This window comes from Cyrtonyx montezumae, unplaced genomic scaffold (genome assembly GCF_038088225.1).
Source record: "Cyrtonyx montezumae isolate F1298 unplaced genomic scaffold, pur_monq_1.0 scaffold_12, whole genome shotgun sequence".
Classification (NCBI taxonomy): Eukaryota; Metazoa; Chordata; class Aves; order Galliformes; family Odontophoridae; genus Cyrtonyx; species Cyrtonyx montezumae.
The window spans coordinates 19,928,194-19,955,180 of NW_027071848.1; the positions used below are offsets into that span (position 1 = coordinate 19,928,194).

Genomic DNA, 26,987 nt, shown 5'->3' on the forward strand with positions numbered 1-26,987 from the left:
TTAATTGCTTCTTATTTGCATTTCCTTTGGAAATTAGTGGAAGGGAAACAGGGGAAGTACATACCTCAGAACGGCAAACTTTGTTTTCCATTAGTTTTGCAAGATATTTGTACTGTTGGAACAATATACTTACAAGCATAGGAGTGTCAAATACCAGATTTTTGATAGGGTAAATTGCCACTAAAGTAAAAATTCATAATTCCTAATAAAAGCATTTGTTTTGAATAATATAATTGGTACTGTGTTACATAAACCTGGGACTTGAAAGAAATATGGAGAGATGCTACTGTATATCATCATCATGGTGACAGTTTACAGTGACAGCTAAGTCAGGATTTATTTTATTTTATTTTTTTCTGTTTTTTGGAACTCCTTCAGCTGGTTCCTTTCTTTCAAGGAAGTAATTTAAATGTAGTGTATATTTGGCTTTATTTTTCAAGATAACTTATGATAATAAAATTGCATTCTTTTTTGAAAAAAAAAAATTCTCCTTAAAATGAGAAGGAAAATCTATTTATTAAGGCAATAAATGTATATGTCAAAAATGAGAACTCCATATTTGAGATTCAATACATTCTGATATGGAGTGGTAAATGCTCAGAATTGAACTTGGAACCTTTTAAGGGAAAGTCATTCTGTGCTTTCATTCCAGAGGATGAAGAGTGATATTAGCTTCTCTTGGACTGTTGCAAATATCTTTCCTCCACTTAAAGCTTAATCCATCACCACTTCTTTGTCAGTACAGTTGTTGGAATAGCAGATTGCATCAGGGAAATAAACTGGTTGAAAATAACTTTTTCACCTCAACTATTTTGGCTAAAATACAACTTTGATCTTGTTTGATATTTGGCTGCACAAACAAATGTGCCACCAAAGTGCTTAGAGCGCATTGTGTGAGGAATCAATAGCTGAGGTTTGCAAAAGAGCATTTCAATTGGTACTGCTAAGTTAAAACCTTTGTTAATCTCTCCCAAATGTAAATGCAGCAGGAAGATAGCTGTTACAAAATATGAATGTCTACTGTGATGTACACTGCTGTGACATTTCTGGGCTTCAGGAGCAAATCGTGATGAAATGTCTCAAATTTAATTGTCTCTAACATCTTCAAAAAAAGTTTTGCAGAAGAATTTCAAATATTTATTCCTTCTAAAAAGGTGCAGCAATTTGCGTCAGTTATTGAAAATCATATTTAAAACTGAAATGTGCAGTAGGCATTCCTCTTTCCTTGGCTGCAATCTTACTTCATATACATACTACTCATTATTGCTTGTGAACCTGTAAATCATGAAATACAAGTTTCAAATTTACATTTCTTGAGTAGTCCACGTTGTATTGCACTATGAAGATCTAGAGAGGATTAATTCTGTGAAGTAGAATGTGGACAATTATTTCTACAGTCATTTATTTTTATATCACCAATTTTACAAGCACAGAATTGAGATTTTCAGTTGTGATGAACATTGGTGACATCAATATAGTACCAACACAGAATAACACTATAATGTTTACCTGGCGAGATAAATATCTTTTAAGTTGGATGTATTTTCCATGTGTAGCCAAGACTTCATCTTTGTTATGTGAAGCTCAAAAAGTCATTTGTACCAATACTGAACTACTTGTGAGAGTTCTCTTACTATTTCAACTAAAGGGCGCTTCCCAGTGTTACATTTTATATCCTCAGTTAGTAGAATTTATGTAGTTAAAAATTAAAGTATTTTGAAATAAATGGGAAGCATGCATTTTTTCAGAAGTACTATTTGAAATTTGTAAATATTTTTCCTTATTATGAGAAAATTTTTATACATTATACTTAATAATACTTAAAATATATATATATTTTTGACTTGTTCCCTTTTTATCCTTTTTTTTTTTTTTTTTTTTTTTTTTGTAGGCAATTGCATTGCCTCCTATTGCTAAGTGGCCTTATCAAAATGGGTTTACCCTTAACACCTGGTTTCGTATGGACCCACTAAACAATATCAATGTGGATAAGGATAAACCCTATCTCTACTGGTAAGTAACTTACAACCATGTATTTACAGTTTCCTTTGATTTTCTAATAATCATCCAGTATTTTTTTATATTTGTTTCTTCTTATTCATCACACTTTTTTTTTTTATTATTATTATATTTTTTTACTTCATTTACCAAAGATAAACACAAATGTAATTGAATGCATCCATGAATTTAACATGATCAATTTGCCTCTCAGACTTAATTTGGTATAGAGTTGGCAACTTTAAGTCATGTAATTATTTTGAGATTGTTTTACTGTTTCAGAGCAGAGGAAGGGTGCTCGGAAAATACAAAACCTTTGATATGTGTTGCTTTCATTAGTGCTAGTTGTGTAAAAATATCTTAAACATAAGTAAGATGATTCCCTCTGATTCCAAAGGAATGAACAAGCAGTAATGGTGTTATGTTTGAATAACGTCAGATGTTTTCTTTATTATTATTATTTTTTTTTTTTTTTTGCACTGAAATAGTTAAAAATCCTGCACGTGTTTAGCTGTCTGATATATATTTCATCTTTATGTCAGAGCAAATTTGCTTCTGGTTCCATTTTAAATATATTGATGTAAAGCTTTTTTTCCAAAAGCATAGCCTCTATTCTCTTTGCTACTGAGAAGTGATGTATGTTAGAATAATTGCCATTCTCAGACATCTCTACTTAATAGTTTTTTTTTTTAATTTAATGTTTTTTTTAAAAAAAACAGCAATAAGTATATCCTGCTAAGCAGCTTAGCAGGGTATACTTACTCTTTATTCAAGAGTTCAAGGTTTCACTTTAAAATTATCCTCTAAATAATATTTTTGGAATTAATGTACTTCGTATTAGCTAAAGCCATAGTGATTTGATTTAGTAGTTGGGTAGGGATAGTGATAGGAGGATGGTTGGACTAGATGATCTTGTAGGTCCTTTCCAACCTTATGAACCTATGAACCTATGAACATAGCATTTCCATATTTTCTTAAAAAATGTCCACTGATGGTATGACATCTATTCTAGTTAACTTCTCATAATCTCCATTTATTACATTGACTATAATAAGGAGCCTAGCAGGATAAGAACACATTTTTCTTTGCATTATTTTTTCCCATGTTTGATGTGTGCTTTTTTCTTCTTTTAATAAAATAGCCAACATATCAAAATGGAGTCATTTACATTTTGTTTTTGTCATTGGGAAACTTGAGGAGAAACTATAGGCACAATATGTGGAGTTGAATCTCTCATATTGTAGAACTTAAAAGATAATTTCTCTAACAACTGTATTTTGATACATGCACATGCTTTTAAAGTAAACTTTGAGCAAATTCATGTTTTCTCTTTTTCTCTCTTTCACATGCACATTCTAATTGCAGTTCAATGTCTCACTTTCTTGTGTTATTCTTATAATGGAGTATATGTAAAATGAGATTATTTAGCAAGCATAGATATTAAAATCAGTCACTTCTGTGACTAATAAGTTGTAACTTCATAAGTCCTTTGCACAGATACTGAAAGGAGTCAGTCTTACAGAAACCACATGCCAAAACTGAGTCTAAATGTAATGTGCATGTAGTAAAATTCCTCAACGTGCCATCCTCAGTGGTAAATTAGAGTCAGTGCAAATACTTGTCGTTTTTATATGATGGCTTAAACCAAGCCATAAATACAGAAAAAATATTCAAATTAAATCATCCATCTAAGCTTCTTTGGATTTTGCTGGATGGATTTTGCTCCATGAGAGGTCGAGGCATGGAGAAACACCACAAATAAGGAGATACAAAAGCAATGATTTCTGTTTTGAATTTAGTATTCTGCTTTGAATATGGTTTTCAGTCATTTCACATCCTCTCCTGCTTTAGTAAGTGTAAAACATATCATATAAATTAAAGCTTGATAATTCAAGTCATTAAGTCATTTCACTAGTGTATGGGAGAATATTTACCTTTTATTTAAGTGTAATAATATCCATTAGCTGCTTTGAGAAAATGGCTGAAATGAAACTGATGACTAAAATGTTGTTATGAGCTATCTGGAGTAAAGTCATACTAGCTGCTGTGGGAAGTAGTTTAAGGCTCCTAAAGCTGCATGGGTGTTGACAATATTTTCTTGTCTCCTCTGTGCATTTCATTTTAGTATGCAGAAAGTTCTGCATGTGTAGGTAATTGATAAGACAATTTCTGTGTAGCATCCCAGAGAACAGTCCTAGCCTACTTTACCTCTGGCAAGAAAGACTATGTGAAAATTAACATAATCTGCACAATGTAATATTGAGGTAAACAGAAGACTTATTTGTTTTCTCAGTTTCTCAACTACAGTTATATTAGAATGCTAATTAATGTGGTCCTAAAGTGAAATCTTGATGCATAGTGTCAAGACTTCATGTTTAGTGAATTCTATTCTAAGATGGAGAGATCTGACGTGCTCAGAAATTAACTATTAATTCTTTATTTCAGTGCTTTCTTGTCTTAAAATGCTGAACTCCAGGAAGTTAGACATCCAAGGACATTTCAGTCTTTAGAAAGACAAGAACAGACCAATTTGGCTGTAATGGTGACAAAATCAGGCCAGTGTAGATATTTCTTCAAAAGCCATTAGCAATCCCATTTACTCTTTTTTTTTTTTTTTTTCCCCTCCAGGGTTCTTATCAATGCGTAATGAAGTATTTATTAGCTCCTGTTAAAAGCTGTAGTATGCATTCTATGCAATTTTAATAATGCACTGTCAAATAGAAACATGATGGCATTAACACATTGGATATTGGTAACTTCAAAAAAAACCCCACATTTTATTTAACGTTTTTAATGGAATAATGGGCACCATATGTCTGAATGTAGTAAATCTTTGCATTTTTTTTCAATATCCTTCAAAATTTGGTTCTGTTACACAAAACTGTTTTAGCTAGTGGAGATAAAGTATGTTGCTGAGAAACAAATCTGGCATTGAGACATGCAGCTATCCAGTGAAAAGTTATTTGAATGCCATTAAGCCCAAAGGAGGTAAATCAAAGTCTCAAAATAGCCCACCTGTTCAGTTTTGTCAAGACTCTATTTTAACATGCTTAACCTTCATGTTATTTTATAGAGTTAGGTAAGTGATATTGTAGATTATCTGTGTATGGGTAATGTTCTCCCTTGAGGCTGTTCACTGTTCCTTTTGTTGTGGAGTATAGTTGCCTCCAGGGTCATTGTGAAAGCTAAATCCTTGATGTGCATCCAAGTTTAAAATAATTCTCAATAGACAAAGGAGAATTGCACTGTTATAAATTCACTGTTTAGATTATTTGTGATGGACAGTATGTATTTTTTCTGTTCATTCTGTTCATTAGATTATGTTTTAAGCTTATTTAGGTTTATTAGAAGTGTCCTCTTTTTGTGGAAGCGTGTACAAAGGGCTGTGGCAGAAGAGAATGCTCCTTCCATTGCATCTGGAGAAGCACAAGAGTTGTGTACCACATATACATATAAAGACATAAGAATGGAAAAACATAGCCTGAATTTGGGAAAATAAAGTTTCATTTATGTTTTTCTGCAAAAAGGAAATAGCAAACTAAAGTATGGTTCATGGCCAGCAGAACCACCTTGATGACCAGAGATATGAGGCATAGTGTGCTGCAAGTCAAAAAATAAATCAAGGCTGGAAGTAAGGACCTCAGTGCAAGGGCACACTGGTGTGGAGGAGAGTTGTCTGTTATTCTTGTTCTATTTAGTCTGATCACTCTGTTTTTCCCATTTAGTAGGTATATACTAATTAATTATAGCAGAAGTGGCTTTCTAGAATTTGAGAATTCAATTTTCATTTTTTTTTACCTTCTTTAAACAAAATCTTTTGTAAGAGATTAGCATCTAACACCTGGCCACCTGATGGGTCTAGTCATACCAGCTATCTTGAAAGGCATTGTTTTACCAGAAGATTGTGCTTTATCAGCTATATTCTTGACAGTGAAGAATGAGGAGTGTCTATTTTTTCTCCGTTAATGCACACATACTATGTGTTATATGATTTAACTATATGTTTCTGAAGATGAAATTAAATCTGTAATTATGCATTTTTTTGTCATATTGAAACAGGATATCATTAACATAGTGGGATAGATTAAAGATGTAGAATTTCAACAGCTATTAAGTAAGATGAAATCTGAACTGTTTGCATATACTTTTCACCTCTAAATGGTACTGTGAAAAATCTAATAGAAGTGTTTAGTAAAAATATTCCAACAGTAAAATCATTTAAAAAGTCATTATTTTAATAACATGAAATTATTTTAAAAGCAGCCTACATCAGTGAAAGAGAGAAAGTGATAATTACTGGACTATATGAATATATTCAAATTTGCAATGACTTTTTAAGTACTTTTGAAACTTCATTTTAAATTTTATGGATGGGGTTCACCATTTAGAAATGATGTATCTCAGCCATGGGTTATTTTTCATTATCTGACTTGTAAGTTTAAAAAGATTGTAATTTAAAAGTTTTGTCAATTGTGTAAATAATAGCATACATCTCTATTTTACTCAGAAAGGAAAAAGTGACAAAGCTTACATAGTTGCAAATACACACTTCACATTTAAAAAAAATGTTCTAAGTAGATTCATTAATTTCCACTAACTTCCTTAGCAAAATATATCTTAAGAAGTCCTTAATTTCTCTTTACGGTGCTTTTGATTGATTTCAAATATAATATACTATATTATATATATATATACACCATTACCTCTCCCTCCATCCACCCTAAGAAAAAGGTGGAGGGACAGAGGAAATTGGAAACTTAAATTCGTTGTTCCAGATGTGTTTCTTTTCTTAAGGCATTTTGAGTGGTATTTGAACCCTGTTTTACCACATGATTGTTCCCATTTTTCTAAATTCCATCAATGATTTTTTCTTTTCAGTTTCCGCACTAGCAAAGGTGTTGGGTATTCTGCTCATTTTGTTGGCAATTGCTTAATAGTTACATCACTGAAGTCAAAAGGCAAAGGTTTCCAGCACTGTGTGAAGTACGACTTTCAGCCACGCAAGGTAAGTGAAGTAGTAGTCATATTAAAAAATTAACGTTGATAATGGTACAAAATGCTTCTGGGAATTACTATTTATTTGATTTAGTAGTTGGGTAGGGATAGTGATAGGAGGATGGCTGGACTAGATGATCTTGTAGGTCCTTTCCAACCTTATGAACCTATGAACCTATGGAAGAAGTACTGAAATCCTTGAACTATTAATAATATGCATTTTTTTTTTTAATTTATAAGTACCTCCTTTGTCATTCAGAATTTTATGTCAGTTATGAGGCAGAAATCAATTCAAGCAAAAAATAATAATTTATGAAGTCACACTTTACGAAGTCATATTGTTTTAAAAATACTGCTTAATTAGCTGCAGATACCGAGGGAGTACTTGTGAAGTGATTGAATGTAATCTTTCAAAGGTCTGTATGTTACAAAAGTAATTCAAATTCTGAACATTCTGTACTTGGTAACTTTGGTAACAATGCCTGGAACAATTCTGTGGGCAGAGTTCCCTTATCTGTTGCTGGAAGAAACAAGGATCTGAACTTTATTAGTGATATTTGGGGATTTCTCATTTTTCGTACTGAATCTTGATTACTTCTGTAGATCATAGTAGTGTTTCTTTCTGATGTATGTCTTGTAGTCCTAGGAGAACAACAATTCTGCTTGCTTCAAGATTTCAGGAAGTTGGCTTAAGCATTGACTTTCCCTTGTGACCATTATGTGTTTGGCATTGGTAATAGCCTTGTATGTATTTTGTTGTGAAGCTCATTTCTTTTTTATGGCCTTAGAACTTATATATTGAATTTCAGAACTTCAGTCTTGAGAAACCAGTGTTTTAGGGAAGGTTGCCACTACTCACTTATCAACTTTATGTTCTACTAGTTTTTTTGGTATGACTTTATGATTCAAAATCACTAATTCTAATTCAATCATGTAGGTTTGAGTTTGTGGAGGTTTTGTTTAATACAGTAATGTTCGTTCTTAGCATATCATTCATGGATGTCTACAGCCTTATAAATGCATATCTGCTGCGTGTTTCAATTCTGTTGTGCAAATTAATTTTAAAGCCAGAAAAGCATTTTAATGACAGTTTAGGTTTACTTTTGAAATAATGTCTGATAATACTGATAAACACTAAACCTAGGAACAAATGAAATTATTAACTTGTAGATTATATTATCATTAACTACATTTTTGGAGCCACCTGATCCTTTTGTCTCCTGTTTTTAATGTGGTAACAGTCATTCATGTTTTAACAAGATATTACTATGAATGACTGTATCTTCATGCAAATCTTGGAAAATTTTAGCTCTTGCTTTTCTTCTATTCTAACTATTCTTGTTAATCCTGAAATACCTATAAATGTATTTCTCAGTATATGAATACCTGTGTAATATCAGCAACTCACCTGGTGAAGTGTATATCCCAATAAAACTTTCATTCCAGATTTCTCACAGATCTTGCTTCATACACTTTGGATCATATGTCAAACTTCAGAAAGTATTTGAACCAAATCTTCTAGAATATACTTTATATTGTATGATATGTACTATATTTCATTAATAACTTTTTTTTGTATTATTTGTGGAAGGTATAAGTACAAACATAGCCTGTTTTCTTCTTCACATTGTTTAGATATTATGTCTGGTTCTAGTAAGCATTCACTGAATGTGTAGATGGAAGTTCAAAAATGTGTACCTATTTAGAAAGCAGTTTACTGTTGAAATTGTAACTTGGGAAGTGTCATTTTTTAGCTGTTTTCTAGCATTTGTAACAGATGTAGACATTTCAGCAATAGCTTTTGCTAGGAAGCATCCTCATTAAACTTCTGAATAATAATATTAAAAAAAATTTTGTTGAATCTCAGTAGAATTATATAATCAAGTCTCAGAAATATATGTTCATGTGAAAGTCTTTCAACAATTAATTATGTTTTATGACACCATTGGCAGTGTAATGTGCATGAAGTTAATATTTTAAGTATTAATTAGTGTATTTTAAAATCAATGTGAAATCACGTACTTATAGAAATATGTGGAGAAATTAGGTCATAATATCCTCAATATAATACATCAATGTAGTCTGATACATTGACCTCTTCACATAAACATATGAACAGAAAAGCTGTAAGTCAGGGACAAACAGCACTTTTTGGTGTTTCTAAGTCTGAACACCTTTGCTAATGGTAGTATAGATCGAACTTGAGTCACACGTTTTGGAAAGATTGTGTTCTTAATGTGTGCTGCCTCCTCTCTCCAAGTGAGATATACTATGAAGTAGCTGTAAAATACCCACTTATTCAGTAGTGGGTGATAAAGCCTGAAGATTTCAGTGGCATAAGAAATTGACAGGCTGTTATCTATATTGAGGTGTTTTTGGATATTACCTATGGAAGCCATTTATAACAGAGAGACATGGTGTTTGTAGGAAAAAAAAATGATACAGGGAATGAAAATGCAGGATGAACTTAAAGGAAGATTATATAATTGACATTAAAATTAAAACAAAAACAAAAAACTAAGCAAATTTTTCAACTTAGTGTTGAAAAGGACATTTTGGGAACATTTGGTTTGGTTAATTGTATGGCTGTAAAGACTTGAAAACCATGTCCTCCAATATGAAATAGAAATCAAAAATATTCTAGTGGGAAAAATAAAACAAAACAACAACAAACAAACAAACAAAACCTAGAGTGTCTGTTTTAAATGAGAATAATGCTGTAACAGAAATATGAGAATATAACTTGGCAGTCAATGGACATTTGCTTCAAACTGCACATATAGTTTGGAGTCATGTCCTATATTAAGGAGTTAGCCTCATCAGATAAACAAGTTCATTGTACCAATAATGAGTAAAGTTTCTGAACACTGAAAATCACTGAGTAGAAAATCCATGCTATTCAGTTTAAACTGTTAGCCATGTGATGAGAATCAAATCTGAAAAATCTGTGATGCACTAGGAAAAATTTGAAGACAAAACAATAAAGGGAATCTTACATCATTTATATAAACTGATAGCATCCTATTGGGATGAGGGTTCAAACTGTTAAATACCAGAAGCATTTGTATCTATGTATTTTTAAAAATTTTAGGGAACAAAAGATTGATTGCTTGACTTTGTCTTGGAAAATGCAGAATTACAAATGTATGTAGGAGTTTTAAATTTTGTTTTCCACCAAAATTCCTTCCTAAAAAAAAAAATTAGGAAAGTAGCAGTTAAAAGACTGAAGTGTTTGATAGTACCGGAGGAATTGCTTACAGGCAAAGATAAAAAAGGCTAAGGTCAAATATACAGTTAGTGTGAAATCCATTAGAAATTTTTAAAATCACTTCATAATGTATGTGAGCAAAGATAAGTAGTAGAGACTACTGTAAACAAAAGAAGTACTTCAGAAAATGGAAATTGTATCAAAAGTAAGAATGCTTAAAAATGTGTTACAGCAAATTATATGTGAAAGTATATGTGTATATATATATATATTTTTTTCTGGTTCATAGAATCCTTAGGGTTGGAAGGAATCTTTAAAGGTCACCTAATCTAACTCCAATGCAATGAACAGGGACCACTAGATCTGGTTGCCCAAGACCTGATCCAGCCTCACCTTGTAAGTCTCCAGGGACAGGGCATCAACCACATAATCACTGGGCAGGCTGTTCCTGTGCCTTACCACCCCCACTGTAAAATACTTCTTCCTTATATCCAGCATGAATCTACCTTCTTTAAACTTGGAATTATTTCCCCCTGCTCTGTCACCACGCTCTGCTAAAGAGTCTACTTTTCTGTAGCTTCCCTTTAGATACTGAAAGGCTGCTATCAGGTCACTTTGGAGCATTCTCTCCAGGCTGAACAGCCCCAGCTCTCTCAGCCTGCCCTCATAGGAGAGGTGTTCTATCCCTTGGATCATTTTTTTGCTCCTATCATCCCTCAGTTTGTATTGGTAGTGGGAGTTGCCTCAACCCAAACTTTGTATTTGGTGAACCTCATGAGGTTCACCTGGGCCCACTGTTCAAGCCCGTCTGTGTCCCTCTGAATGGCATCCCATCACTCTCGTGTGTCAACCACACCCCACAGCTTGGTGTCATCAGTGAAATTGCTGAGGGTGCAATCAACCCGACTGTCAGTGTCATTGATTAAAGTATTAAAGGGTATTGGTCCCAGCACTGACTCTTAAGGACACCACTCGTCACTGATCTCCATCCAGACATTGAGCCACTGACTACCACTCTCTGGACTCAAACCTGCAGCCAATTCTTTATCCACTGAACAGTCCACTCATCAAATCCATATCTTTCCAATTTGGAGAGAAGGATGTTGTTCAAAGGCCTTACTGGAATCCAGATAGATGACATTGGTGGCTCTTCCTTGTCCATTGACTATCATAAAAGGTCACTAGGTTGTTCAGGTGGGATTTACCCTTGTGGAACCATGCTGGTTCTCCCGTATCACCTCCCTGTCTTCCATGCACTTAGCATAGCTTCCAGGAGGATCTGCTCCATGATATTTCCCAGCACCGAGAAGATAGAAGATCGCTTTCTTAAAGGATTGCTTCTTAATTCCTCTAAATTATTTCTGTCCATTTTCCCCATTGCCTTCTCCTATTACCCCAGCAGTCACTGCCTCATCGTCATAGGATTTTGAACATGCTGGATTTGCCAACACATCTCAAGGTAGCAGGTCTTGACAGCCAGCTGCGACAGTGATTGTGATTTTGGAGATTGCTTGATAACTTTAGGCATTTTAGTTCTGTGAAAGCCTCTAAGTCTCCACGAAATTAGATTGTCATGGAGTGTAAAAGAAATAATCATTTAAAATGTAAATTTAGTTCATTCAAGTGGAAGAGGCAAAGGACCTGGATTACTTGTGATGAGTAGTTGAGATAAACTGTTTGCATACACGTATGCACACATGCAACTGAAGAAAACTTCAGTATGTTTTGTAGAGCTTGCCTTGGATATCAAAGCAGCAGAGGTAGATAGTTCTCTGAAGCAGAAACCATGTGAAAGATTAAAAAAAATTGTGTGACAGGAAGGAGATTGACTAAAAGAAACTGAATGTGCAAAAAGAAGTTGTTAACATATCAATAAAACATTATTTAAAGAAAAAGATTATATCATTTTGCTAAAGACTGACATGCACAGCAAGCAACAATGCTATGAAAACATAGCATTATTCTTTTTATTCTTATATAGTTTATGGACAATGTTACAATAAAAGAACGTGACCTCTTTGTTTCCAAGGAAGTGAGCCTGCTAAGTTCAAACTACACACAATGGCACAAAATGTGCAACATCTTTCAAATTGGTATTTTTTCTGAAATGTTCTTAAAACACTGTAAAAGGAAAGTGTTGTAAAAGGAAAGTTTTTAAAAATTACTGAGTAAAACATTGGACAGATAGAAAAGTATAAAAAAATACAAGTAAACTGCTATGAAAGCTACAACTTTTAAGAATGTCATTGTAGTGAATATGTCCTCAGCAGAATCATTATCACTAAATGGAAATTATTGTTAAAAAAACTCTAGAAGGAAAGAGGGCAAGGGCCTTTTTCATGAAACAGATCAATACTGGATGGCATGGAAGATTTGAAAAAGAAACATAGACTAAAGCAGAGCTCTAGTCATGCAGTTTGCACTTAGTTTCTGATTATCATAGTCACCAGCTAAGCTTCTGGGATTTCAGTGACGAGTATTTGAATGAATTTATCAGAGTTGTTTCTATCTGTAATAGAATCTTCCCACCAAAAAAGAAAACAATTGGGAAATGGTTTATTTTTTTTTTCCTTTTCTGTTTCTCTCGGGACAGGAGGCTATTGGCCAAGAAATATCAATTTTTTAATTATTGCTTGAAAAAAAAGCAGTTAGACTGGCTACACATGACATCAGAAATGAAGTGCTTCATCCTATTCCACTATTAAATACTATATCTGTTAACTCAGACTAGCAAGTAGTGAGTGTACAGTTGTAGTCAGTAGGGTTTATTCGTTCTTCCATTAATGTTAACTTTTTAGGGAGGAAAAAGTTGAAATACATTTTTAGATACCTGGAAAACAGATCTGAAATGTATGTAAACCAATACATCTCAGTTTGGGGACTACTGCAAGGTTTATTGACAAAATTGGTATTTGCATTTTTTTATTAATTGGTAATAGTATGCTTTATCTTATTTCAAAAGCAACATATAAAAACATTTCTATTTCCTCTGATACAGAGGCAGAATTTTGTGTTAAATATACTTGATGTCTCTTTAAAAAAAAAAAAAAAAGGTTAAAAGAATAAAAAGAAAAAAGAAAAAAAGAAAAAAATCTTCTTTATTCTACTCTAATGAATTCGAAGTATCATCATTGAGCAGTAAAAGAGAATCTTAGGAAGTTTTGAAGAAATGATGGATTTTTTACAGGGAATTTCTGATACATAATGCATATATAGACTATTTGATTTTTAAAATAAGAAAGGCTATCAATGCTAGTCTGCTTGCCTTCTCTGTATTACTATTTCAAGTCTACCTTTGCATCCTCAAAACAGTGCAATAGAAAACTGTAAAAAGTTTATCTCCCAATTACTTAAATTCCATTCTTGTATTAAATGCTTCAGGTGACAAGGCTTTCAGTACAGAACTGATATGAAGTTTATGCACTCCTTCAATATTTACTGGATAATTTTATTCAGTGGAATTTGCTTGTGATTTTGACTGTGCATTTAAGAATATTTATACATGACAGTCTCACGTTGGTGAGCTGTATCCACCTCAATAGGCGAAAGAATAAATTTTACGTAACAAGTAGTTCAGTTCTCTGAGGAGAACTGTATTTATGTAAGATTAATAAAGTTATTGCAATTCAAAATATTTTACTCCTGGTTTACTTTTTTTTTTTTTTTTAAGTAGGAGCTGTTGCATATAAAGTAGAAGTGTCATTTAATGTCTCAATCTGGAAAACGTGTACTGATATTTGTAAAATAGCGTTACATGCCCTTTGGTTACATTCTTAGTGAGTAACATTGTTCAGAGCTGTATGCTTAAGTCACACTTAGAAGACTGCCCCATAGTAAGCATGGTGTAGGCCATTTTAATTCAACAAGATTAATTAGTGAAAGTTTGTTAATGGTTTTCATTAGGAAGAAAAGGTAAATAAAGGACCTGCCTACAGAATTTTCAGCTGTATCCAAATAATGATGGGTGTACAGAATACGGAATGTAACAAGAGGTTAAAGGAAAATAAATTACCTAATATGTATTGCTCTTGTGCTTATCCAAATTACATGCATTCTATGAAGAAGTTTTTCTACACGCTGCACATGTATGACAAATGTTATAACTTTTTCGCTTTTTTATGAAGATTACAGAATCATAAAATCATAGAAACATAGATAGTATTGCACAGTGCTATTGATGATAGTATTGTTGGTGTAGAAGAGAAAGACAACCTCAACCACTTAGAGGATGGCTTCTTTAGTCTCTTGACAGATATTGAAAGATACATAATTGCAAAAAGAGCCAACAGAGAAGAACATTTATGTGACTGAAATCACATCAGTGATTTACTGAGACAGGTCACACTTCAGCATGCATGAAATTCTCTATTTTCTTTGACGTTTGTGGAAGAATAAACTTTGTTATGGTTTCTTACCAAGGCAGAAAAGAAGATGAAAGGAATGTGTTTTCTGTTTAAATTTTGTGTATGTGTGTGTTATAACAACTGCCTAGTTTGTTTAAAGTAGCTCTTTGGAGGTGAGTTCTCAGTAAAGTTTAGTCATCTGAACTAGTCAGCTGAGATAGAAAAAGGCAAGCGTAAGTGTTGCTATGACTTTCAGGATAGGTTTTAATGTCTACAAGTTTCCAACTTGCTCCACTCCTTAAATTAAGAAGTGTAGATGACATATTAGTGACCCTTGTTCATAGGTTCTTATGGATGAATCTTTCAGTAGATAGTTGGTTAATGAGTTTGTCATTTGTTTACGAGGTTATAGTTAAGAATGTGTTTATTTGCAAACCTCAAAGATTAAATTCCCATTCCTAGGATTAGATTATTCTGAAAATTGGATTTACAGGAAACTTCAGCTTTTCTTCTGAAAATTTACAATTCATAATTAAGAGATGAGACTTCAGTTTCATTTTGTGTGTAGTTTGTAAGTTAAATTACGCTTTCAGGAAAGGGAGTGTATTTATCTTCTTATTTTTAGGTATGCATTTTTGGCTCTAATCCCATAAAAGGGTGCAGGTAGGTATATTGTATTTAGACATAGTTCTACTGCGTGGACTTGAAGTTCTGCTCACTTGACGTTTATGTAATTTTAGGAGTTTATGAAGATTGGTCTGGTAATTTAACTTCTTGAGATGGGTCACATATTTTCTAGTTACAGTCATGAGTTATGGCACAAAAACTGCCACTTTATGCTGTTTTTTCATGTCTTTTCAGTGGTATATGATCAGCATTGTACACATCTATAATCGCTGGAGAAACAGTGAAATACGGTGTTATGTGAATGGTCAGCTGGTATCGTATGGTGACATGGCGTGGCATGTTAATACGAATGATGTAAGATTTTGTTTTTCTTTTCTAAGAACATGCAACAAATCAAACTGTTTAATTTGTTTTAAAGTAATTGTAAAACGAAAAAGTACTGTATTTTTTCTAGATCTTTGAAAATTTTCTGTTTTTTAAAGTTTATGCTTAAACCTATCTTCCTTGTATTTCATAAATTTCAATATTGTTGTTTTTCTTTAGAATATCATGGATTTTTTTTTTGTTTGTACTTTCCATGACTGTTTTAAGGAATTTGTGGAGATTTTGTTGGAGAGACTGTTATAGTTAATATTTTTCATATAAGATATTGTACAGAGGACACTGATAACAACAGATTCCTATTTCAATTTTTTTCCATGAGAAGTTTTTCTGGAGCTGCAGATTTGAGAGAGGTAGATTGAGGAAAACACTTTAGAAAAACTGATTCAGTCAGCCACATGGTTATACACGCTGCTAAGCACCCATTTTTGTACGACATTAAGTTCTCAGTTTTATTCAAGAGGTGATATTTGGTAATGGTTAAAAGATTTCAATGTTATTTTTGTTGATTGAATACTAGTTCTTAAGTAATTTTTCTTATATGGCAGTAGGACTGAATAGCCTGGACTATTGTCTGAGTCCTATTATTTCAAGCATTGTATAAACATTGTAAGAGATTGTTTCCTTCATGAAGTGTCAGGAGATTTATGGTATTAAGCAAAGTCTGATGACTTACATCTTTATCCCAGTAACAAGCATGTTTTGCTTCTCCTATTGTTTGGCTTGGAATAGTTCACAGGTGGTTGACCAGTATTAAAAATGCTGTACTAAATTTAAAGGAATCAGCTTTTAATTAATGTTGTTAGCAAGTACAAATTAAGTGCTACAAAATTGCCATTGTGTATTTCATACTTTATTCATTTGTATAGACAATAAGGGAGATTACCTATTAAAAGATATGGAGAGACATAAAGTTGCAGAGCATTTGTCAGTTCTGTGCAAAGGCAGAGTCAGCCATCTTTTATCTGTTTCTACTATAGGCATTGTTCATTGCACCTGGAAAAGACTGCATGTATACCTATATATATACCTAAGTGTTAACTGGACTGATTTCAAATTATCTTAGGAGTACATTATAACAGCAAACACATCAGATTTCAGATTTAAAAAAATATATCAATTATTTTAATGAATTTTGTTCATGTTTCAAAACAGATTTTAGTGCCTTTTCCTATCTTCTACCTTGGAAGAGATGAGAGTACACACCTAATGATGCAGGAAAAAGGCCCTCTTTCTGGCCCAAAATTTTGTTTGATGGAGGCAGACAAAACAATTATCTCTTGTGCTTTGCCTTCAAGCTAAACCTGTGCTAGATTTTCAAAGATGTATGATTCATCAGCTCATTATGCTTTGCTGTTTCTTATTTATCATATGAATCTTGGCTACTCTGAGTGTGTGTGTAGGAAGACCATTTGTACTTAGGGAAATTGACTGTTTCTCCTTTGCTAAATTGTAGAGGCAAAGTTGGGTATGATAGGAAGGATTTAAATATTGTGTGTTAATTAAAGTAGATGGACTCAGCTTGTCACAGCTTCTGATCATCATTCTTTATGTTCTTGGTAGAATTTCCACTTGCAAGAAAAGGCAAGGCGTTTAGGTTTTATTCAGAGCATTGATTCAGTGAGAATGTGATCATTCAGAAGTCAGCTGAGGTGCTGGAGGATATGTACTGAGTTACTTGCTTGTAAATTATATGTAAAATACTGTCTGTTGTACAGTTGATGATAACAAAAAAAGGAACAAGCAAATAGCCTTGACACAGGCACACAGATATATAGATATATTATATATCTATCTCTATCTCTATCTATCTATCTATCTATCTATTTAGTATCATTGGTAATTGAGACAAGTTCCTCAAAAAATTAAAGTTAAAAATGGCTATTTGCTCAGAACAAGTTGAGACTTTCTGACAACAAAGGTACAAGTATTAGTAAATTCTTAAAGACTAAGCAGTACTTTCATGGACTAACTGAAAATTGTTAAGACATTTCACCATTTACCAGTCATCAGAGTAGTCTCACCTTATTGTCAGTTCTGTGCATCTTGGATGTGAACTTCTGTTGTAAGTTGAGATTTTTATTATTTTTGTCAAAAAAAAAAAAAATCACAATTTTCAAAAGAAATAACAACTTCCAAATAGAAAAACAGTAGATACTGGTCAGAGCAGAAGATAAATCAGAGGTGAAATCTTGGATGCCTCTTACATCACCTCATTGTAAAGCTGAAGTCAGAAGTATTTAAGGTCAAACAAAATCATTGTACAATAATGTCACAGAACAAGACTGTGCTCCAGGACAAACTAGAAGAATCATATTTATTTCTTTCTGCTGCAGACTTCTAGCTATTTTAGTACATTAGTAGAGGAATGCTGTATTATGCTATTCTAATTTTCTCTGGTGTATGTCAAATGGTTAATAAATATAAAGAAAACCTAGCAGGTAGATGTAAAAGCGTTGTATTACCAACGCATAAAACAATTAATGGTTAGGTAATCCAAATGAAATTGTTCACTACAGGCATTTAGGTACTGAAATATTAAGTGACTGATTTATTTTCCTAATTACTGTCTTCTTTTATTTTTGTCTGTATGTGAATATTATCTCTTGTATAGTTTGTATAATTAAAGCTCATTAACATTGCCTCTTCCAATACAGAGTTATGACAAATGTTTTCTTGGCTCTTCGGAGACTGCTGATGCAAACAGAGTGTTCTGTGGACAACTTGGAGCTGTATATGTATTCACAGAAGCCCTCAACCCAGCACAGATTTTTGCAATACATCAGTTAGGACCTGGTTATAAGGTAATGATGGATCTTAAAAAACACTGTTTTGTAAAACTGGAAACAGGAAAGAATTGATAGAAATAACTGTTAAATATAGTTGGAAGCTGTGTGTGAATATAGATATTCCTCTTAGGATTGTATAGAGCTGTGTGGTTTGTTTTCATCAAAATATAAATATTTCATCAAGTTTCCTAACTACTCTTAATTTCTATCAACTTCTTGAAAGATGCAAGTAATTTCTTTAATGAATATCTGAAATATGATTATATATGAATTTTATTAATTTGGGTCATAACCAAATTGGAGCAATTTTATGTTTTGTGTATTGAATTCCAGGGGAACAACTTTCCTGGTTACTTTCAATGGTTTATGGGATTGGTTCAGCCCAGTTTCATGATGAATTGGGCAGGGGACCCACAGGCCCACACTCTGGGAAAGGGGAAGAGTTAAAAGGGAACGGGTAGAAAATTGATCCTGAAAACATAACAGCAGCAACGATGTGAGGAGAAAAACTAATTTACTAAATAATATATTGGTAAGCAAAATAACACAATGTAATACATTATCATTGGAATTGAAGCTAATAAATAAAGTGAGAGAGTGTCTAAAACTGAAGGCCTTACTCTAAGGCTGAAGGTGAAATGGCAGGAAGGACTTGCTGCTGAGACAAGCAGCAAAAAAAAAAAAAGGCAGTCTCGGGACTTGTGTGCAGTTTTATCTTTCCCTCTAATTGGAAAACAGGAGCACAAATTCCTCTGGGGTATGCAGTTCTTCTAAGAACCAGGTACCCAAAAATTCAGCAGTCCGCAGAACTGGAGCATTAACTCTTTTAACATCCAGTGCCTTACATGATGTTATGATGTGCAGTACTGATAATAAAAATCAAAAAAAACATGACATTGTCTCTCCTATTTTGTGTTTAAAACCTGAATTAAAACAGATTACCATTCAACCAAGCATAAGCCAATTCTGTTCAAATGCACAGTTCTGCTGAAGTAAGCTTTTTACTTATGGTTTGACAGAGAAATTTAGAAGACAGTTTGGACAAATTCATGGTGTGGGCATCAACTTCAATCTCTAATATAAAAAAAATCTTTATTATTTCTTGAAATGACTGTATAGTATTATTTCATCATGAAAAATAAAGCAGATATTTTTCAGAAGTGTGTGGGAATTGTTTGCCCATTGAAGAAGTCTTGAAAATGAACGATCATATCTAATCCCATCTAAAGACTATTGGATTTGTGCCACCAATTATTCACTAATTTTCTTTTTGCTAATTTGTGTAATTTCTAGTACCCTTTGAACTATATTCTTAGTATATAGCATATTCTGTGAGAACAAAAAATGTTAAAAAATTAGCAAACAAAAATCAACATTAAGATTCCAGCAATATTAATTTACTATCCTGCAAATTTTTGCTGTAAGTCATATGACAACAGCTCGCAAGTGGCAATGAAAAACTGAAAACATCTTGTGTGGTATGTATGTAGTGTGGAAAGCCAAATGTATTTTAAGGCTACTTGAAGAAAAGACAGTCTGTTGCTTGTGTTTTGTGGTTTTAATCTACTGTGAAACCAGAAATTTTCAGTCACAAGAACTATGTCACCTGTGCAAACAAGCAATACTTTATTCCGGTGTTAATACTCTATTTTTTTTTTTTTTGCCATACAAAAAAAGGTGATGTAACCTTATAATTCTTAATGTTAAAAACAACAAATATGAATCAATTAAAATCCTGGATTTGCATGATCATGCTGAAGTGATATGATATAGTACTAATGGTTTCATATGTTACAAGAAGTGGAAAATATATTATGCAACACTCTTGAGCATTGAGGGGTTCCAGAAAGCGTGCATCCTTTCATGCTAAACAACATTTTCAGTAGTTACAGCACTATTCTCACTCTACATTGTTGACAAATTAACATCTTTGTTCATAGGCTTCTCTTACACTAAATGTCTTCAATTTTTCACTGATTTTTTAAAACATATCAATTAAATGTAATTATGTGTAATTTAATACTTCAGGGATGTTGTTCCTTTGTATTTTTTCTGTCATTTTTCTGTTTAGACTGTGCTCTCAACACAGTTAATGCCTCTTTCCTGTGCACTGTACCTTTCTTTCTAATCTAAACAACTAAAAGTAATCTTTACTTATAATAGTTAAACATTCATTAATGCTTTGGTTCACATTTTTGGAAGCCTTTGAAAGGTTAGTAAAAAAAGGTTAGTAGCTATTATTTTTAAGTATAACTGTAAAGATATTCAATATGTACAATGAGTTTGTATACAGTTTATCTATAAATTTCACTTGCAGTAAGATAGTGTCAGAAAGTATTTTTATTGCTCCTTTACAGCTACATCTATAATGATCACTTCTCACTTCTGGATCACCCACAGACCTCATAAATATTTTAGCCTTAGCTTCAGTTACACCGAGTGTTGGACACTGCAGATGACTTACACTGTGATCTTCTGCTATTGTTTCCTGTATAATTTTTATTGGAGAATTTGGTGTGGAATACATGAAGTGTAAAAATTTATTCTGGAAAAATGAAATTCCTAAATTATTATGAAGATTATTCTACATCTAAAGAAAAAGTGCTCAATTGATTTCCAGTAGATTGAAGCAATTTGCTTTCTAATATTAGTATATGCAAGAATGATAATTGAGAATGTTTCTTTTTGTATTGTTAAATTTAACTACTATGCTTGTAAGATAAACACGTCCCTTAGGCTATACTTCTGTTTACATAGACATTTTCAGCTGCTTACCATGTTGCCCAAAAGCTTATTTTCATCTTGACAATTTTCATTACTGATTGTAGATATAACAATTCCAGAAATGTATATGCAGTCTGAATGAATTAATAAGTTCTTATACTGTTTGTAGTCTAGCAGTAAATTCTCATCCTGCTTCTAGTCTGACACCAGAAGTTACCACTTGTGTGAAATGTGCAAGTAAAAGTGCAATGATTTCAAGAATGACCTGGACATAGCTTTTTGCATCCTCTATAGAATGCTGTGTAGCATATATTAAGTATATATTCTCTAAGATATTCTTTGTACTAAATGAATGAATTTAGGCTTCTCAGTTGATTTCAAGGGCAAGTGTTTAAAAATGAATGAAAAGTCAGCTGCTTTTTTTAGGTGACAAAAACACATCATGTGATGGCAACAGCTCTCTTAAAACTCTTAATGCTACGTATTGCTTTACTAACTGGAAATACAGAATAATAGAATGATTTCAGTTGGAGGAGACCTTAGAGATGTCTTCTTTCAACCTGCTGCTGTGGGCAGGGACACCACCCACCAGATCAGACTGCCCAGGATCCCATCCAACCTGGCCTTGAGAACCTCCAGAGATGGGACTTGCACAGCTTCTCTGGGCAGCTTGTGCCAGTGCCTCACCACCCTGAAAGAAAATCCTCCTAATATCTTTGTATCTATTTTCCTCCTAATATTTCTCATATATAAACTTCCACTCTTTTAGTTTAAAACCATTCCCTCTTTTCCTGTCATTCTCAAACTTTGTAAAAAGATCGTCTTTGTCCTGAGAATTTTTGGAAAATATCTTCTTGCTTTTTTTTTTTTGTATTATATGACTGTTTGTGGTGGTTCTATTGATTTACTATTCTTCCTTTAGTCCAGGTTAAGGACTAAATAATATGTATTTACTACGATTTGGATTCTTTAGGGAAAATGACCATCCCATACTTGAACATTCAGTATGCTTTGTTCATGGCAACATTGACTATTAGTTTGCCTCTCATTCAACTACCTGCACTATTACTCATAATATCTCTAGTTTTGAATTGCTATCCTTAAGACCTCTGGATTATAGAGAAATCTGCATGCTGCAACTGCTCAGGGCACTGTAGTAGGCAGATATTTGTGAATGTATGTAGTAAGTAATACTGAAAATAACACTAAAGCTGAAAAGTTCAGGGAAAGGCAGATCTTGATATGTAAGGAAAAGTGAATCTTATTATAAAGTCTTTACTTGTTACAAACTGTTGTAACACAGAAACAGTTGAAATATCCTTGCCAATCTTACCAAATGCATCTTTAAGGATGCACTAGGTTTTAACTGGCATGTCTTATTACAAAAATTGATTTATTAAGAAAATACATGCAGTATACTTCAAAATACTAAAACTTCAATTTTAAAAAAAGACCTATTTTATGTTAATTTTTTTGGACAAAATGTTCCACTGACTGTATAAGTAGCAATACTGAAGACTTCCCATAATAACTACTCTGTAGAAATGACAAAAAATCGAATTCATAACAGGGCAAGAGAGTAACACCAACAGTAAAGCTATGTTGTTTGCCTCCTGCCTGTTAAACCTTCCAACCTTCATCCACAAGATATATTATCTTTCCAGATTGTGTTGAGTCATAAACCCATAGAGTTCAACAGTATCATTCCCAGGTTTCATCTGTATAAAAGCATGCTCACTATGAGTCTTGAAGTTACTGAATAGGACTTTCACCTGCCAAAATGTTGTTTTCACTTGCAAGAGGCTGACAAAAGGATATGAATTCATCATCTCCCTGCTCACACTGTGCTATTTCTGCTACCCAGCATCATTCCCAGGCAGGAAAGAAAAGTGTGATGCATATCTTCATGGAATTCTGAGGGGCTTATAATTGCAGAATAGAGGGGCAAGGAAAATAATGTGGAAGGAAGAGATGCATCTGATAGCAGAATTTGGTGCTGTTTGTAAAGGGAATTTCCAACAATTTTCCTAATAGCCCTGGGAAGTCTGTAACACTCCTCTTAGCACACCCACGTACACATTTCAAAGTGAGGAATCAGGTTACTCTGTGTTTTGTTGCATCTGAGTTTGCTTTTCATCAATGCTGCAGTATCAATCATTTTGTCATCTGTGAAGACTAAACTGCACCAAAGCATACACATACAAATACATACTGACTAATCTTTAAAATTCAAAAAAAAAAAAATTCTCAGTAAGAAGAATTTTTATGTGATAAAACACCAAAACACAATTAATGTAGAAAGAAGATATTTTCTGAAATCTGTGAAATCTCTGAACTATTTCTGTCTGTGCAGTAAGGGTGCAAAAATATATCTGTATAGCTAAATACGCTATTAGGGGAGAAAAGACATCATCTCCTTCACTGGGACAAGTTTGTAATCTGTAGCAGTTCATATGGTCATCCCTATTTCACAGGGAGTCAGCTCTCAAACTGTTAAGCATAAGACTCACTGGCTTTTTTGCTTCAGTGAATACTGTGGCAAGATAGAGGAACACATGTATGAATTAAAATATTTGAAACTGAATGCTGTATCTGGCAGGGCTTACTACAGATTGGTTAAGTCTGATACTGTAAGACTGAATAATTGTCAGCAGTTGGTGAACATTTCTGGTTCAGTTTCTTCCAAAGGGAAGTCTCTGATTCTGAAAAGGTTTGCAATATTCAGAAAGCAATAAGTGGGATCACTGGGAGTTTCCATACAAAATGGATTCCTCACCATACAAATACAAATCACAGAACACAAAAATGGTTGAAGTTGGCAACGAGCCCTGGAGGTTACCTGGCCCAACCCTTCTCTAGCAGAAACATCCAGAGCAGGGTGCCTAGGGCCACGTACAGGTGGCTTTAGCAGATCTCCAAGGAGGAGCCCTCACAGCTTCTGGGCAGCCTATGCTAGTGCTCTGTCACCCACACAGCACAGAAGTGCTGCTGGTGTTCAGAGGGAGCCTCCTGTGCTCCACTTTGTGCCCATGACCTCTGGTCCTGAACACCACTGAGCGCATTATGGCTCTGTCTGTTTTCACTCTTTGTTCAGAAATTTATGGACATTGCTAAGATCCCCTGTGGCTCCCATTCTCATACAAGGGATGCCCCAGTTTCTTCATCATCTTTGTGGCACTGTGTTGGACTCTCTCCATATGTCCATCTCTGTTGTGTACTGGGAAGTCCAGAACTGGACACAGCACTGCAGGTGCATCTTTACCTTTTTAGTAAGAGCAAGGAATCACCTTCCTCCAACACTAATCCTAACAGAGCCAAAAATAATGTTAGCTAACTTTGCCAAATTGTGGAATAAACCACTGACGTCCTATTCCTTTATTCCTATTTGCTATTCTGATTTCCCTCTTTTATAATGCCTGCATCTCATTCATTTTCAGTGAGGCTTTGCTACCTCCCTTCCACTCAACATCACTATGCACAGTGCTCAGCTGACTGACATATCTGCTCCAAGGGTTCTCAATCAGCTGCAGTCAGATGTCCAGTTGATTCAGCCTGCATCTTTCTTATGACCCACATACAAATGGGTATTTGTCACAAGACCTTAAATTGCCATGTGTCAGTCACTTGAGCAGACATTCTTTCCAATCTTTTGATCGAAAGCAAGAGAATTTATTCAGGGTTTCCTATAGCCCTGAGAAATCTGTGAAAGCTAAATGGGTTTTATGGGTTTACATAGCTGGTTGGAATCTGCAGTATTTTTGGAAGGAGCAGCTGATAGTCTATAAATTGCCTATTTTAATTGTTTCAGCCTAGATAACAACAACTCTACTGATTACATGTTTTACAGTTTCGTTATATATTTTCTTTCGGTGCTGGGGACAGTAGGAAGAGAGAAAATTGTGGGATGAAATGGATGAAAACAACAGTATTTTTGACATGGACCAAAATATAGATGTCCATATGCAAGTGTTTCATAATTAACATCAGCTATATATATTTCAAGAAACAGAATAGAGATTTTAGGAATATAAATTGAATGCCTTATTACTATATTGAAATATTGTTATATTACATGTTACAATGATGAAAACAGTGATAATTTCTAATGAATGTACTTGCAACACCACAGTTTCTAATAGTTATTTTTTGCTGCTGTCAAATGATTGTTACGTGCAGAAGTAGGTGTGTGCCAGGTAAATCTGTCAACGCTTATGAGACAAAAAGAAATCTATCTTCTTGTTCTTGACTGATTTCTCAGTGTTACCACAAAATCTAGTTTTAGATCAGATATGGATCATGATATGTATAAGAATACGAATTTCTTGTTCTCCCTTTAAGTTCGAGAGTCATTAGTTTGAAAGACGGCATTTAGAATTCTGTTTATTTATTTAATTAATTTCTGTATCTTGTTTATATACAGTCTTCACTGCTAATGAAGCATGGGATTTACGCTATTTTAAAAGTAGCGATTGCCTTAAAATGGAATAGGGTTCAGTCTTCCTTTTACTTTATAAATCTTATATTTTCTTTTTTTTTTTTTTCAGAGCACATTCAAATTTAAATCTGAAAGTGACATTCATCTGGCTGAGCACCATAAACAAGTGCTGTATGATGGGAAACTTGCAAGTAGCATTGCTTTTACTTATAATGCAAAGGCTACTGATGCTCAGCTCTGCCTTGAATCCTCACCAAAGGAAAATCCTTCAATTTTTGTACACTCCCCACATGCTCTTATGCTTCAGGTTTGTGTGATCTATCTCATTTTTAATCATCAGAAGTATTTTAATTGAACCAATAGAGATACAAAAAACATAGTTTAACTGACTGTTCCTTATGAATATTAATTTTGTTCACTTATGCAAATTTCAGTTTTACACATTAAAACTTTCCACTTACCAAGGTTATGACTTTTATCCTTTAAAGTATGCATTTACATTTTCTAATGTTCCATGTTCTTTGCCTTTTTCTATCACTGTGGAGAACAGCATACTGTTGTGCTACTATAATTCTTGCTCCTAATGAAATCTTTGTATGTTAATTCTCTGGGGTGGAAAACTGATAAAAATAATTGTGTCCTTCAAATTTTCTGTTGCATATGTAATGCTACTAAATTCGTGCTCTGTGATAACTGCTGGTTCAACATCATTTGGATGATGACAGTATTTGTATGCTACTGTACAAGGAGAGTATAATTTTGTGTTATTTCAGTTCTTAATATCCCTATCATGCAATCTGTTCTTTTCTCACTTTTTTCATCAAGAAATAGATTCTCCCTGACAAAAGCAAGAATATACCATGATCCAGAAGTTTTTCTATTTGTTTCGTTTTAAGTATAAAAACTGTGATTAAAACATGACTAGTGGAATAGAGTTAAAACATTTCTGACTTAGTTTGCACTTCATTCAATGGTAAAGTTTTCCTGAGTTATATTAGTCTAACTGTCCTTTAAAAATGAGATGAGTGGATTTTTTTCCTCCTATTTCTTTCTTTCTTTTATTGATTTAGGATGTGAAAGCTATCGTAACCCACTCCATTCACAGTGCAATTCATTCCATTGGAGGGATTCAAGTTCTCTTCCCTCTCTTTGCCCAACTAGACAATCGACAGCTGCATGACAGTCAGGTGGAAACAACAGTTTGGTAAGCTGCTTTCGAGCACAATAAACAGTAAATTTATCTGAGTTTCTGTTATGAGAAGGTCTTGTTTGTTTTCTTTTTTAAATGCTATGAATTCTGTTTTACTTCTGTTTCTTTAAAAATACATCTTGAATTTTAAAAAGTAATTTACCGTGAAACTTTTTGAATTGTAATAATCTGGGGAGATTCTAGATTAAACTTGGCATAAATGAGTGGATTGAATAATGAATTCAAATCACATTGAATTTTTTTTTAAGGATAGTTTTTTATGGTTTTTGCAACTTCT

At 33.5% G+C, this 26,987-nt stretch overlaps 1 protein-coding gene across 1 annotated transcript in view; it reads left to right on the forward strand.

Moving 5' to 3' along the window:
* NBEA (neurobeachin) overlaps positions 1-26,987 on the forward strand; it is a 479,458-nt gene that overhangs the window by 86,594 nt on the left and 365,877 nt on the right. The window contains exons 5-10 of the mRNA XM_065730203.1: positions 1,892-2,013; positions 6,877-7,003; positions 15,406-15,525; positions 18,210-18,356; positions 25,610-25,807; positions 26,571-26,704. Coding sequence (XP_065586275.1) covers positions 1,892-2,013; positions 6,877-7,003; positions 15,406-15,525; positions 18,210-18,356; positions 25,610-25,807; positions 26,571-26,704 — 848 coding nt within the window. The remainder of the gene's footprint in view (positions 1-1,891; positions 2,014-6,876; positions 7,004-15,405; positions 15,526-18,209; positions 18,357-25,609; positions 25,808-26,570; positions 26,705-26,987) is intronic.